General features: G+C 39.3%; 1 protein-coding gene across 2 annotated transcripts in view; it reads right to left on the bottom strand.

Moving 5' to 3' along the window:
* Positions 1-15,507, bottom strand: part of lft (Limb expression 1 family member lowfat) — a 180,206-nt gene that overhangs the window by 67,449 nt on the left and 97,250 nt on the right. For both annotated transcript variants that reach the window (XM_083132032.1, XM_083132033.1), the window contains exon 2: positions 51-214. In XM_083132032.1, coding sequence (XP_082988158.1) covers positions 51-214 — 164 coding nt within the window. The remainder of the gene's footprint in view (positions 1-50; positions 215-15,507) is intronic.

The raw sequence follows: 15,507 nt of genomic DNA, 5'->3' as shown, positions 1-15,507 counted from the left end.
ATGCCAGACCTCTTTTGCACGTCGAAAGAGGAACTGGACTGTTTTCCTACCTGAAAACTCCCGAAACAAGATCCTCCTGGTAGCGTAACATAGCAGACGTAAGGTGGACTTGACGATGGCACTGACTCGTAGATCACAAGGGCTCCGTTTCTGAGATCTGCTCCTCTCGCTTGCTTCATCTGCCAGAATTCTTGAAGCGCTTCGACCACGTTAACTGAAACGGAAAGAAGGGGGAAATATTTAGAATCACTTAAATTAGTGGTGAATTTGCACTGTGGTTTCATAGATCACGTATCTAGAAGTATATTTTGGGAGAGGTCCCACCAAGTGTTTAATAAACAAGAACAATAGATGTTTATAATGAGGGGTAGAAAAAACTAAAACTAATTCAGGCGCCAGCCCCTTTCCTCAGGAGCCAGCTTTTCTTTTTGCAAATCTGGCTACACATTTTGAAATTTGATTTTAAAACATTTATTAGTTAATACGAGATTGGATTAAAAGTAATTAATTCTTGCGCCAGAGTGGCTTTCCTAAAGAAGGCTCAACAGGTAACAGTATTAATAAACTATGCAATACATTCTAAAATCTGGCCAACTCTACCATACGGTATCGCTGCAGATTTTAAAATTCGGCTAGCAACAGTGAAAATAATGGTTCAGGTTTATTATTATGATTTAATGATACAGTACACGTGATACAGAAAAAACACAAACATTAAAAAACACATACTGTACTCGTTATTTTTTATTTTTAAAAAAATGTAAATCGAATTTTTCAATAAGCGAACTCGAAATATTAAAAGAGGTGTAATGGATGACCCATCTCAAGACACTCAAATGTCAACCTTACTCCCACGTAATACATACTAGCGAGACTGGCGTCTGGGCCGACGGCCAGTATAATCCTCTCTGGAACTTGTGTGTTGTGCTGTCCATATGTGTTTGTGATTGTCCCTTCCTCTATTTCATGTTATCATCATTCATCATTGTCTTCGTGATTAGCCAAAAATGGCAGAAAAACTAAGAAAAATAAATCCAACCAATCAATCGAAATATTAAAAGATATATTTTTTGCACTGAAATTGAAAATTCAGGAGTCAGGTGAAAATGTTAACGCACCCTGTATTTTTCTACCCCTGTTTATAATAAATACGTTAATATAATTAATAGGACTATTCATAATTATTAAAATAGATAAAAATACAGTATAAGAATATATAGATATAAGAGCACACATTCGTTATCTAGCTTACATTCACTAACATTTTGTACAAAAACAACAGCCCTGGCAAGGAAATTAACGTCAAAATGTATAAAAAGATAATATTTAGTGAATAATAAAAAATGATTTTGTGTCTAATTGATGAAAAGTAAAGTTCCCAATTAATATTTTATGCATATTATTTCAAGTAGTATAGTGTGCATTAATCTAAGGTACTGTCAATTCAAAGCCGTGTTCGTGTATGTTCGGCGGAAATAGTTTTGTGACTACGTAAGCTTATTAAACTATTGCGATAATCTAGACAACAGCTAGAGCAAACCCCACGAAGATTCATGTGAATGCACTAGCAGGAATTCTGAGCAGGTGCAATTCTCAGATTTTGGAATATCATAGCGGTTTTTTAAAAAGAGAGGAAATTTGGAAAACTGCTTCGCAGGCGTCGGGTTTTGAAGCCCAAAACCATAGTCATATACTGATGGATCTAATACCTGTTAAATACTTGATAGCACTCACTACATTAAAGAAACAGGATACTAAATTCAATAACGGTGACATTATTTACATACTTTACACACACACATGCTTATTTGGATACTATTTGGTAGGAACTTCAGCAGATACATGGAACGCGAAGCCTACGTACGAGTTTACCAAGAGTAATTTGAAGAGTGGTATAGGCAAGAACGGAGCTTATATTTCAACCACATCACCAATGAAGCCTTGATTCTTTAATTGCCAACACACAAATTCCACTACACATGACGGTCTAATCACATTGAACAGAGCTTAGTCACACCAAACAATTATTATTCGGATCCACACTATACGATCGGCATCGATAGAAATATCTTGTACCAAACCGTGCTGAAATTTCGCAACAAAACAAAACTATTTTTCACTCTGAGGGCCAAGAACAGGCAGCGGAGGAAATCAGAAGTGTGACTCCCATCAAAATTGCTGAACCCGTGGTACGGTGGTCGAGCGTGTTTGGTGAGATCCACACCCGGAAGAGATTTCGTTCTGTTTTAATTAGTTTCCAAGGGCATCGCGAAATATTGATGCATCCACAATAACAAATTATTAGCTCTCTGGAACCTGAAAACAGGCCTTCCTTCTCGTTTGAAATAATTCTTCCAATCAAGTTTGCACGTTGTTTACCCACCAACGCCTTAGACCAGTGGTTCCCAAAGTGTGCGCCACGACGCCCGGGCACCGTGGCTGTCTTACAGGAGCGCCGCGAAATATTCCAATATATTTACTGAAATGACACTTACTTGTTAGTCTACACATGGTTAGAATCGGACTCTCATCAATCCAAATATATGATTATTTAGTACTATTTACACATAAAATGTTTCTGAATTTGAAATATGTGTTTATTTTTAACTTAAGATAAGCAACCAAACCACACTAACTGAGCGTTGCAAGTGTTAGATAGGCCTACGAGGGGGGGCTGGAAAGTTCATGAAATCACCCAGAAGAAATAAAAATTGAAACAAATTGTTGTAGCCATTAGAAAGAGCATATATTGTAAACCTCTTATCCTGCATATGATCCTTTTGTCATTGTTATTTTTTTTGTTTCACGTTCAGTAAGAAGAGATGGCGGAGGACCTAAGGAAATTTGAGAAGAATGAGCTTCGCAGTGTCATCAAGTTTTTCGTGTTGCAAGACAAATCCCCCATGGATATCCATAAAACTTTGCATGAGACTTTGGGGGAACATGCCCCAGGATATACAACAGTAGCCAAATGGGTGAGGCGTTTTAGGACTGGACATGGTGAGACTGAAGATGAACCCCGCTCTGGCAGGCCTGCAAGTGCAGTGACTAGGGAAAACATTGTCAAAGTGCACGACATGTTCATGGAGGATAAGCGCATATCCACCAAAACCATTGCTGCGTATCTGGGGATATTGCGTGAGTGTGTGGGTGTCATAATATCAGAGTATCTGGACATGCGGAAGCTCAGTGCGAAATGGAACCCAAAATGTCTGAATGCTGACCAGAAGAGAACACGAGTGCAGATGTCACGGGAGATCGTGCGCAAATTTCAACACCCTTATGATTTTTTGCGCTGTCTGGTGACTGAAGATGAAACATGTATTCACCATTATGATCCACAGACTAAAAAGCAACCCATGGAGATGCGCCACAGTGGGTCTCCTCGACCGAAAAAGTTCCGAAGTCAAAGGTCAGCAGGGAAGGTTCTGGCATCGGTCTTTTGGGATAAGGACTGTGTCATCCTCATAAAATATCTTAAACAGGGTGAAAACCTCAGTGCTGCTGTTTATTCCCAATATTTGATTGAATTGAAGGCGGCTCTGAAGGAAAAACGTCGGGGAAAAGTGAGCCGTGGTGTGCAATTTCTCCAGGACAATGCGCCCTCGCACAAGGCCCATCAAACCATGCAATTGCTGGCGGATCTGGGCTTTACCTGTGTACCCCACCCACCCTATTCCCCTGATATCGCCCCATCCGACTATCACCTCTTTCCAAACCTCAAAAAACATCTCAAGGGCACACATTTTCCGTCCGAAGAGGCACTGGTTGAGGAGGTGGAGGGCTGTTTTGCATGGCAGGACAAAACCTTCTATTTGAAAGGGTTACAAATGTTGAAACATTGTTGTGAAACGTGTATTGAGCTTCGGGGGGAATACCTTGAAAAATGTATTAAAATTTTTGTTCCAGCTGTATTCCTTCTGGGTGATTTCACGAACTTTCCAGCCCCCCCTCGTACATTCTGACTTGGGCGCCGCGGGAAAATCTTGAAATCCTAAGGGCGCCGTGAAAGGGAAAAGTTTGGGAACCCGTGCCTTAGACAACAGTGGACTTCTTGTCAGGTTATCACAGAAGGGTTTCTGCTGCCTCGATGGTCGAACGCGTTGAGTGTTCATCATCTCGGCACCGAAAGTTCCGGGTTCGAGTCCTACTATAGGCCTAGGCATTCCCCTGTGCGTGTCTCTTAATTAATTTTAACCTTTTCCTCATTCACTCATTGATCATCGATGCATACACGTGACTGCTAACCTTTCGTAACTGTGAAACCATTTTATATGAGCCTCAGCTGTTTGAGTCCAATAAATAACTTGCCTATTATTATTAAATTATAATTATTGTGTGTTGTTGCAGTACTTCTTACTGTGTTGGAATGCTTATTGAAATCACTTGCTCTATAGGATGCTTGTATGTATCAATATGGAGATAATGCAGCAGGTGGGGATGTTTATATAAATTATTCTAACTGGGAGGATACCCCATGAAATTTTCTTAACTGTAGGTATAGCATGTCCTCCAACACACACACTTCGACCCCTAAGGAAACCGCTGCAACATTTAAATTTGGCAATGCAGTACTAAACAAAAACAACCCGTCTCCATGGTAACGAACCTCCCTTGATTGGTTGAAGGTCAACACACCCTCTTTCTACCCGCGCACCTCCGTAGTGGATTTGTTATCACAGCCCGCTATTACACCAGGTCCCCGATTCGAATCCCGGTATTGGCATGAGTGTTATTTTTTAGGGTCCCCTCATCAATTTCATCACTCATCCCCATCGTCGCGATTAGCCCAAGTGGCAGAAAAGAGAATAAAAATAAAATCAAATAAAAATCAGCTAATCTACCCGTATAACAAAAGTGACAAAAGATCACTGACAGCTCGGAACTTTTGTCTTTCGGAGAATACATGTCGATTTTTGCCTTAAAATGGCCGGGAATGCATCTTCCCTAAGTTAAAGCTGTGGGAAAAATTTGTCTAGAAGATAAAGTCGGCGGCGAACCCGGCAAGGGCTAGTCCAACCTCCTCTGGTTCGGATTATAAGGAAATGCTGGATGCACAAAAACTGGAACAATTTTAAAAAGCGCATCCGCAAGCCCCTTACGAAATTTGAGGGCACGCCACTGTAAAAGTCGTGTGAGAAAACACGTGATCAACATGGAGCACGAGAGTAATGACAAAAGATTCCGTTCCGGTGAGTTGTGGTACCTATCAAATCGAAGCAGTGATAGACGAGCCTAATGACAGTCTAAAAGACGACGTGTTCGGAATGTAGACTCGCAAAGTACCACCGTTCTCACTGCCAAATTGACGAATGCAATATGTAGATCGGAAAGGTTCTCATGTTTCGCGAAGGCCTGTCTCCCGGCTTTATCGCCAACGAGAGTACAATGATTGAGGGTGGCGAACAATCAATCCCCTTCATGCACAATTGCGACGTTCGTATGTAGCACTGCGTGGGAAAGCTTGTATCGAGGGCTGCCGTGGGAGAGCGCAGGGCAAAAATTACCGCAGTCAAATCAGCACCTACGGCTTTCAGACGTGAAATAACAGTGCTCGGTTTGCCAACTCCAAATGACTATTTAAAGAGGCGACTCTCTGTTCCTTCTTCTCTGCACCACGTGAGTCATCAGTGTTGCCAACCACGAAGGTAATGTCTGAATTATACGTCGTATCGGAAGGGTCTCACTCACAACATAAAGCAACAACCAACATCGTATTCTGACGTAGGTTTAGTTCTCTTAGCATAAATACACTGCCACTGGGCCTGACCAATAAGGTATCATTTATGCTAAGAGAAGAAACTTAAGAAGCCTAACCTAACAACGATGGCATTCCGCACTGAAGCCATTATGAGTGAGACCATTATCAGAAAGGTGCAAGACCGTACTTGAAGCAAACATCTTTCGAGAATGATCTCGCAGTTCAGTCTTCAAGCCCTGGGCTTAAAGTGATATTATTTCCATTTGCACTTCGACTGCAGCGCCTAATACAATCAGTAGATGCAATAAGAACAAAGGCAAGCGATGATGCCAAATTAATGACATATCAACTTGCACGAGTTAAAGACGCCACCACCTATTGTATTCCGTGAACAACATACATGACTCGGCTTGTAGCTTATTCAATACACCACCATGTTATTCATAATAGAAATATGAAAGATCTTCTGCTCTTCAACATTACTTCTCACAGATTCCGCAATATGATTTACGACTGTGCTAAAAGAAAGAAATTGTTTTCCCGCGTTATAAACACTTAGCATCACATACTTGCATTTCCACACTATAGAAGAACTACAACCAACAGCTGGCTGACTTTCGACTTCCATGATTTCAAACAAGCTAACGAGTGTAATAAGCGAGTGTGCAATGTCGCGTACTGTATGCTGCCGGCTCGACTGTTCGTTTGATTTGCGCTTTTGAACGATTCTAAGTGACAACACTTCCGAAAAGACCGAACTTCAAGGCTGTTCGGACAAAGCCAAAACCTCTTGACAGATATAATGGCTTAAACTAACCTGGACAGTCAGTTTGATTCCGAAAATGTATCAATCATTAAAAAAAAAAAAAAAAACTACTTACGGTAAGTGTCCTTGTTCTAATTGTACAAAAATTAAACTCCATGGGCACATTGAGGGCCAAGCCAGGAGGAATTTCATTTGGCGTCATGAGTTTCATCGCCGCTGTTTTTCGACACCGGAGTCCACTGCTGTTGGTTCAAGCACTTAATGTGTTCGTCATAAGAACCAATCAAAATATTGTGGATGTTCGTAAATGATCGTACAATCATGTAATCACACACACAATTTCTTTCATTAAAATAAAATATTATAGTTTTATTCTCACCTACAAAAAGGTAATGGAAATGGCGTACCAGTAAAAAAACGGTAAAAACAAAACAGTCTACAAACCTACTTGGTTAGCCAACCATTCATTCCCTTCTTGGTCCATAGGACACACATCAATAAGTTCAGGAAAATCTGTTTTTTTTTAAAAAAAAAACTGAATTTATGAGTTCAGTAAGTTACAGAAGAAACATGATTACATCCAAGATACAAGACTAGAATAAAAAGCGAAATGATTTACAAAAACAAAAATGAACTGGATATATTTAAGCAAAAACAAGGAAGCATGCATAGGCGTGCGCAAAGGGGGGGGGGGGGGGGCAAATGACCCCCTAATCATGGACGTCCGCAGATTTTTTTTCACGAAGGGACAAGCATGGGGCATATTACCCCTCAAAAAACACCTCTCGATTTTGAAATTATCGCACTATTAAAGAAAATTAAGTATTTTCAAGCCGATGAAAGTTCAAAGCAACTACGTGGGAAGAGGGTGGTGGCGCAAACAGAGGGGGCAGGGGGCATTACACTCAACCTTGGACGGAAATCAATTTTAGGGGGGCAAACATGGAAGTAAAGGAAAGCAAGACAGCAGAATAGCAGGACAAGAGATGGAATTAATTTTCACGTCTTTCTTTTATTATTTCTTCAGACGGCCAAGAGCACCTTCGGGGGGGGGGGGGGGGGCACAGACCTGCAATTGGCCCTTCGATTTCTATTTTTTTTTATCATTTCGCAAAATTTTCTTGCTCGCTTTGCTCGCAGTGTCTGCTTTTCTTCCAGTCTTGTCAACTTCTGGACGCCGAAGATCTAAATGTAAAAAAATGTAATGTTTGTTTTGGGTCGTATTAATTGATTACGTATATATATGTGTGTGTGTGCCGGGCGGGGGTGTATATATACACACACCCATCGAGGCAATAAAACAAACAGTGAGATAAAATTAGGTTTTTCTTTCCCGACCGAACTTTCATCAAAAGCTTTTGCCCCCCCTAATCAGATGGTCTGCCCACCCCTATGAAGCAATGAATAACAAAATGACAAGAGCATAATTTATTTTCATCTTTAATAAATTAATGGATCGTTCTAAATTTCACAATTTTAATTAGATGGAAGATATCTTTGTAAGTGTTCGGTGCAATTTTCGTTGCTTGCGTTACGCATTCCGAGCTGCAGAATATTGTTTTATATGTGGTAAAAACGCAACTTACACTGAACTACTTTTTCTATCGTTTCCGCAGTCCACTACAAGTATGCTTTCGTATAAGTAATTTAATGATTTAATTATTTCTCAACAGTCACTGCGATCACGTTACACTGCAAGTTCATGGTATGACATTGTACTATCCAGTGTTGATTGAAATCAGGTTGTAAGTGGTGAGAGCGGGGGGCATCAGAAACTTCTTGTAGATAGTATATTTCAAGTGTTATAACTTTTCTAACTCAAGGGAAATCAATTTATCATTTGAATAAGAATAGCACTAAGAAAGGATGTACACTTTTTCTACCCTTAGGCAAATGTTGGCACCGAGTGCTGTGGATATGTTGCATTACAAGAAAGAGAAACAAAATTTTTCACCTACTGTTGACATTTGATTCTAGATTAAATGCACTTTTCACGAAACAATTCATTTTCATGTTTTATTGAGTTTTCGTTTTAGGCACTCAATTGCGCCTGAAGTACACAGAAACCGAACATTTTTTCCGCATCTAAAAGAGCTTTCACACCGAACCGACAAGCGAGACGTGCAGCTTGTTGTGTGGCTTCGATACGAAAGGTTGCATTTATATCCGATAGTTCGTTTCAAAGTTACAGGTCTTGCTTGTCCCTACGGTCTGAAAGTTTCGTAATTTGTGAGCTCCTTGATACGGGAATACAGAACCTAAACCTCAATCTGACCCTGAATAGTACCGAAAAACATGTATTGAAAGTTGCAGACCATTTTCATTTTTCAGAAACAGAATTCGAATTAACATATAACTTACAGAGTTCCAGGATTTCTATTTCACAAAGATTTGACACATTAGTACTAGAATTTTCACTCTCACATCCTTCAAATGTTGAAAATTATTGACGAGTAGGAAATAATAATATGATAGTGCTACATAATATATTATCAGATGCGGCGTCTGAAGTGGAGGGGGGAGGGTTAACATGGGTGATGCTCCTATGGTTGAACATGGTGACAATGAGACAGCTGGGGAATACTTTGGGAAAAATTTGCAAGCTGGTGGGATATTATCCCCCGCATAGCCCTCACTTCGATCACTGTTCAGGTGGGAGGAAACTGGGTTTTCCCGGTTGGGAACGATATCAGAAATGAAGATACTGGTAAAAATTTGGGGGGCTGTAATTCCCTGGCTACCCCCTCTTTCAATTCGAACTCTGGTCACATCAGGTCACAAAGCGGGCATCCGTGGTGTACCGAATGGCATCTTTATCCACGAAAGTGGCAATCCTCAGTTAGAAAAGCGGTGTACGGGAACAGGATATTTGTGTTTGATTTTTAGACATCTCATCAACCCAGCGCGAGAATACGTAATGAAAATAATGCTGTTACTGGGTCAACTGAGTATTCATAATGCATATTGTTTTAAAACTAACTAACTCTAACTCTCTAGCCTTCTTAAACCCGAAGGTTCATGGCTGCAGCAACACAGGCCTTCCATCTGTTCCTATCTTGAGCAAGATCTAGATACTCTTTTCCATCCCTACCGATGTCCTTTAAATCCATCTCAACGTTGTCCCTCCATCTTCGTCTTGGCCTTCCTACAGGTCTCTTACCATCAGGTTTCCCAACAAGAATCCTGTAAACTCCTCTTTCCTCTCCCATTCGTGCCACATGACCTGCCCACCTAAGTCTTCTTGGTTTAATTATTCTAATAATATCTGGACATGAATACAAATTATGTAGTTCTAAATTATGTAACCTTCTCCACTCACCTGTCTCCTCATCCCTTTTAGGTCCAAATATTTTCCTAAGGATCCTATTTTCAAATACTCTCAATTTATGTTCCTCTTTCAATGTAAGGGACCAAGTTTCACATCCATATAATACTACAGGCAAAATTACTGTTTTGTATATTTTAACTTTTAATTTCTTAGATATTAAACGAGAAGACAAAAGTTTATGAAGAGAGAAGTAACATGCATTTCCCGAATTAAACCTACTTTTTATTTCCTCTTTAATATAATTTTCATTTGTTAATATTACTCCTAAGTATTTGAATTTGGAAACTGGTTCAAACGAGTTGTTATCAATAATTAGATTTTGATTATTACCTAACACTTGGTATATTTAGTTTTCTCTTTGTTAACTTCCAAACCTATCTCTTTAGCAGTTTTGAAAAATATTTTAGCATTATTCTTAATTGTATTCACATCATCCCCCAGTAAGTCTACATCATCTGCATATGCTAACAACTGAGTCACACCATTTAATTTTAGTTCTTCTTTAGTTTCTTTTACCTTCCTTACAGCATATTCTAAGGCAAAATTAAAGAGCAATGGAGATAATGCATCTCCTTGTTTTAACCAATCATGAATTGTAAATTTGTCAGACATATTAATACCCACACGAATTTTACTCTGTTTCACTGGTGCATATTTTTATCATACTAACAAGCTTCTTAGGTATTCCAAACTCTACTAATATATTATATAATTTATCTCTTTTGACCGAATCATATGCTTTTTTGAAATCAATGAATAGCTGATGGACATTTTGATTATATTCCCACTTTTTTTCAAGTGTCTGTCTGATGTGAAAAATTTGATCTGTAGTTGATCTGTTACGTTTAAATCCACATTCATAATCACCTATAATTTCATTAGCATATGGTGTTAGTCTTGTTAAAAGAATGTTAGACAATATTTTGTATGTTGTTGAGAGTAAAGAAATTCCACGGTAATTATTGCAATTCATTTTATCACCTTTTTTAAACACAGGAACAATTATGGATTCTTTCCACTGTTGAGGGATTTCTTCTTTATTCCATATTAAACTAATTAATTTATGAATTTGACATATTAATGAATTTCCACCATATTTAATTAACTCAGCTGGTATTAAATCACTGCCAGGTGCTTTGTTATTCTTTAGCCTTTTAATAGCATCTTTAACTTCAGTCAAGTTAGGTTCTGGAACTAAAGGTTCTGCTGTGTGAACTTCATTTACTTCTGATTTATCTCCTACATGAACATTTAAAAGGTCATTAAAGTAGTTCTTCCATCTATTTAGAATATCGCTTGGGTCAGCTAGAAAATCACCGTCTGTATTTTTTATCAAGTTTACTTTAGGTTGCCACCCCTTTCTAAATTCATTTACACCTTTATATAAATCAATATTGCATATTGTTTTATGATCATAAATTGTTAATGTAAATAATATTTTATTATTTTGCTGATACATTAAAGATCTTTTTATCTGCCTATAAATAAGAGAAACGCGTCAAAGGAAAAATAATTGTAGAGATGTTGGAAAAGCTTTTCATAAAGGTGAGAAAAATTCAACAACCCTATAGCCTCCAACAATTCGAAGATAACTGGGTACACGAACTATTAAGACGGCCAATGTATCATTTTTTATATCATAGTAACTAAATATAGGTTCGAGGAAGTAAGCAAAATCCCAAGACATTCCTGTAAAGAAGGTTGGTAGCACTGCTCGAGGCGCTGGAAACAGACTCATAAAAACATTTTAAGACAGCAGCGATGATAGAAAAGAAAGAAAGCAAAAAAAGAAAAGCATTTTCCGAACAATCCCACGATCCTCTCAGTCGTTAGGGCTCAAAAAGAAAGAAAGAATAGAACGAAGAAGAGAAGAACGTAAGAACTTAAAGGGAAAAAGAAAGGGAGGGAGAGGGGCTTGCTGGAAGCGAGGCACTGGCGTGTCGCGGTCACTGTCTCTGTTCCCAGCCACGGGTATGGAGAAGGTCACTTGACCTCCTCAGAAATTGCCCAGCCGCACGCAATACGTCCCGAGGCTCGTAAATCCTCGTCCTAAACACCCACCAGCGCATGTTTCGTTGTGCTTAGCCTGATTAACTCGCAAAAGAGTTGGTGAAACGACGAGAATGGAGAATAAAGGCTGTGATGAAACGCTTTTCACCTCCCCCTCTCGGTGCAATCAGGGAACGAATCCGAAGAACGAAGTTGCAGGCTATGCTTTACTTCTCTCTCTCTCTCTCTCGCATCTCCACCTTCACTCTTATGTAAACATGGCATTTACCACCCCGGTGGACGTGCACGTAGTGTGGGCGACTCATAATCTCGTTACAGAAGGTTCGAATCCAGGCCTTGGTATTCCCTTCGTCAGTTTCATCCAAATTCCCATGTATGTGCTCCTAACATATTAGTTTCATCCAAATTCCCTTCGTTGTATGTGCTCCTTCATCACTTTTATCAAAATGCTCTTGTATGTTCTCCTTCTCATCACTTTCATCAAAATTCCCTTGTACGTGCTCCTTTATCAGTTTCATCCAAATTCCCTTGTATGTTGTCCTTCAATACTTTCATCAAAATTCTCTTGTATGTGCTCCGTTATCAGTTTCATCCAAATGCCCTTATATGTGCTCCTTTATCACTTTCATCAAAATTGTCTTGTATGTGCTCCTTTATCAGTTTCATTCAAATTCCCTTGCATGTGCTCCTTCATCAGTTCCATCCTATCGAAATTCTTTCTGTCCAGCGTGGCTGCATGAACGGAAATTTAGATGGAAAGAGAAAACAAAAATTTGCATGTAAAAATCGGAATTTCGAAGAAATTTGAAAATACCCGTCTCAAATATTAAACTCAAGCTAAATGAGGTGTATAGCAGAGGTAATGTTATCACCTTGTAATCAAGAGGCCCCGTGGTTCGGATCCCAGTTTAAACTCTAGGCCCAGTCCCGATTATCATATCTTTGCATGAATTGGACAAACTTTAATAATTAAATATTTTAAATTTTTGAATTGGGAAAATTATTATGTTCCCATTATCACAAAAAGTTTTGTAATTATTGTAATAATTCAGTGAGTTGAAACCTAATATTAGTGAACATTTTGACATTTTGTAGTCTACTTTTATGGGAATAGCTTCCCTTATAAACAAAGTATTGTAAATATAATTTTGGGGCGACCAAACTTGCACAGGCTGAACCTCAAAGCGCAAATATTAAAACACCCTTATTACGGAAGAAATATGCAAACATGAAGGAAATCAATATTATTGGGCAAGTACGCTTGATCCAGATTTTATTTTATTCGTTAAAGACACCATTCCCATATTTTCTTATGAGTTCGGAGGAAGAAGCTCTCTGGAACAGGTGCGATTCCAAGGAGAGAGAGGTAGGGGATATCACCCCTTTAAACTACCAGGCTTTTGTATATATTTTTATGCCTAATATGAGTCAAGACTCTACTGTTCTATCTACGAGGGTCACTATTTATATTTTGAGCCTTGGCAACACTGATTGAAGTTAGGCGCGATTTGACGTTTGCACGGAATCGTCTGACATTATTGACCATAACGTACTTCAAATGTTTTGTCAATAGCTTCATTTGTGTTGTTTATGTTGCCTTGGAGATTGCGGGACAACAATAAAATGGAATTAACTCGTGAACATTTTCGTGCGATGATTTTTTACGATTTTCGACGTGGATTATTAAGACAAGAGTGCATCGATCAACTTACTTCCACATTTGGCGATGAAGCCCCATCCTTTGCCACTGTGAAACGCTGGTATAACGAATTTAATCGTGGCCGCCATTCGCTCACCGACGAGATTCGCGAAGGTCGTCCAAAATCAGTTGTTGTTCAAGAAAACATTGATGCTGTGCAAAACCTAATACTGCAAGATCGTCATGTGACATAATGTGAGATTGAGGCAACCATAGGCATTAGTTCCACCAGCATATATAAAATATTACATGATCATTTAGCTGTGAGAAAGGTATGTTCTCGATGGATCCCACACAATTTGACAAAAACTCAAAAAGACGCTCGCGTTAATTGGTGCAAACAAATGCTCAATAAATACAATCGTGGTGCTTCAAAAGACGTATATAAGATTGTAACAGGTGACGAATCATGGATAGGCTATATGCATATAAGCCGGAACGTAAACAGCAGTCGACTGTATGGGTGTTTCAAGATGAATCCAATCCAACAAAAGTTGTTCGCGCTCGAAGCACATCGAAACAAATGGTCGCCTGTTTTTTCGGGAAAACTGGTCATGTGGCAACTGTGCCTTTAGAGGAACGTAGAACGGTCAACTCTGAATGGTACACAACAATTTGTTTGCCAGAAGTCTTCGGCCAAATACGGAAAACAAACAAACGCCGTCGGATCATTCTTCATCAAGACAATGCCAGCTGTCACACATCTCGTCTAACAACCGACTTTATGAACAGTCAAAAAATCGAATTGATGGGTCATCCGCCGTACAGTCCTGATTTGGCACCCAATGACTTCTTCTTGTTCCCGAATGTCAAGAATAAATTTCGTGGACAACGATTTTCGTCGGCGGAAGACGCCGTTGATGCGTTCAAAAACCATATTATGGAGGTGTCTCAAGAAGATTGGAAAAACTGCTTTGACAAATGGTTCGAACGAATGCAAAAGTGTATTGACCATAAAGGAGAATACTTCGAAAAACAATAAAGCAGTTTTCAATGCCAAATTCCTGTTTTTTCATTGTTAGGCTCAAAATATAAATAGTGACCCTCGTATTATCATGTACTTGATCAGGCTCGAGATTTTTTTTAAAAAAAAAGTTTGATTAAAGCCCACTTTTTGCTCATGGTAAGCAAATCGGAACTGAACCTACAGTTTAAATTTGGATCAGAACCACTCTGCAAGATGTCTCAAAAAAGGATCACAAAAAGCGAAGTAAAATAAAGCAAATCAATCAATCAAAAGGCGATCGAACTAGTAACCCCTGCAGAGAATGGGTTTTTCTTTGTTTGTTTATTCATTTCATTTCTCATATCTGATCGTTCATTTTACCGTGACAATGGGAGGAATTATGATAACTACATACAATAACAACCATCTATTCCAGCAACGCTGCATGTGTAGGTTAGAACTGATTCTCGGTGAGGTGAGGTACCCAACTAAAATTCATCCCTCACAACTGTAACTTCTGGATCCGCCACTGCTCTGGAATACCAGCCCATATCCTCTTGTATCCTGACTATTAGACTTTCCACGTTGAATGGAAAAACAGCAAAATTTTCGTCCATTTACAATTCAGTGCTTGTTCCTTTCAATTACATCTCCAAACAATGCTATAAATCTTTTTTTTTTTTTTGGACGTTTACTGGGAGCTTGGATGCTACATTTTCACGACACAAAATGTGCGATTAGTTATTGTAAAACCATTGCTTTAATTGGATCGATCCTGAATTGATAAATGTTAGAGGGCGGGAGGGGAAGGCCCCTCGGAGGTGAAAATAAAAACCTCACGAAGAACAGATCTTCTACCTGCCTCTTTGTATTAGCACGGTGGCAGACGGGGTGGAGAGGCAAAAACTGGTAACGGGAGGTAAGATAGGTCCACTTTCGTGCCCAAACCGCCTTCTTCTACAGCCCGGTGTAATTTTTCCACAAAGTTGTAACAAAAAAATGACGAGAGAAGAGGAAGTTGTGTTTCGTGCACGATATTGCTGACCTGGTAGGCCAC

This window comes from Lepisma saccharinum, chromosome 1 (genome assembly GCF_977018435.1).
Source record: "Lepisma saccharinum chromosome 1, izLepSacc3.1, whole genome shotgun sequence".
Lineage (NCBI taxonomy): Eukaryota > Metazoa > Arthropoda > Insecta > Zygentoma > Lepismatidae > Lepisma > Lepisma saccharinum.
The sequence above is the reverse complement of the archived record's forward strand: the minus strand, read 5'-3'. Positions and strand labels throughout refer to the sequence as shown.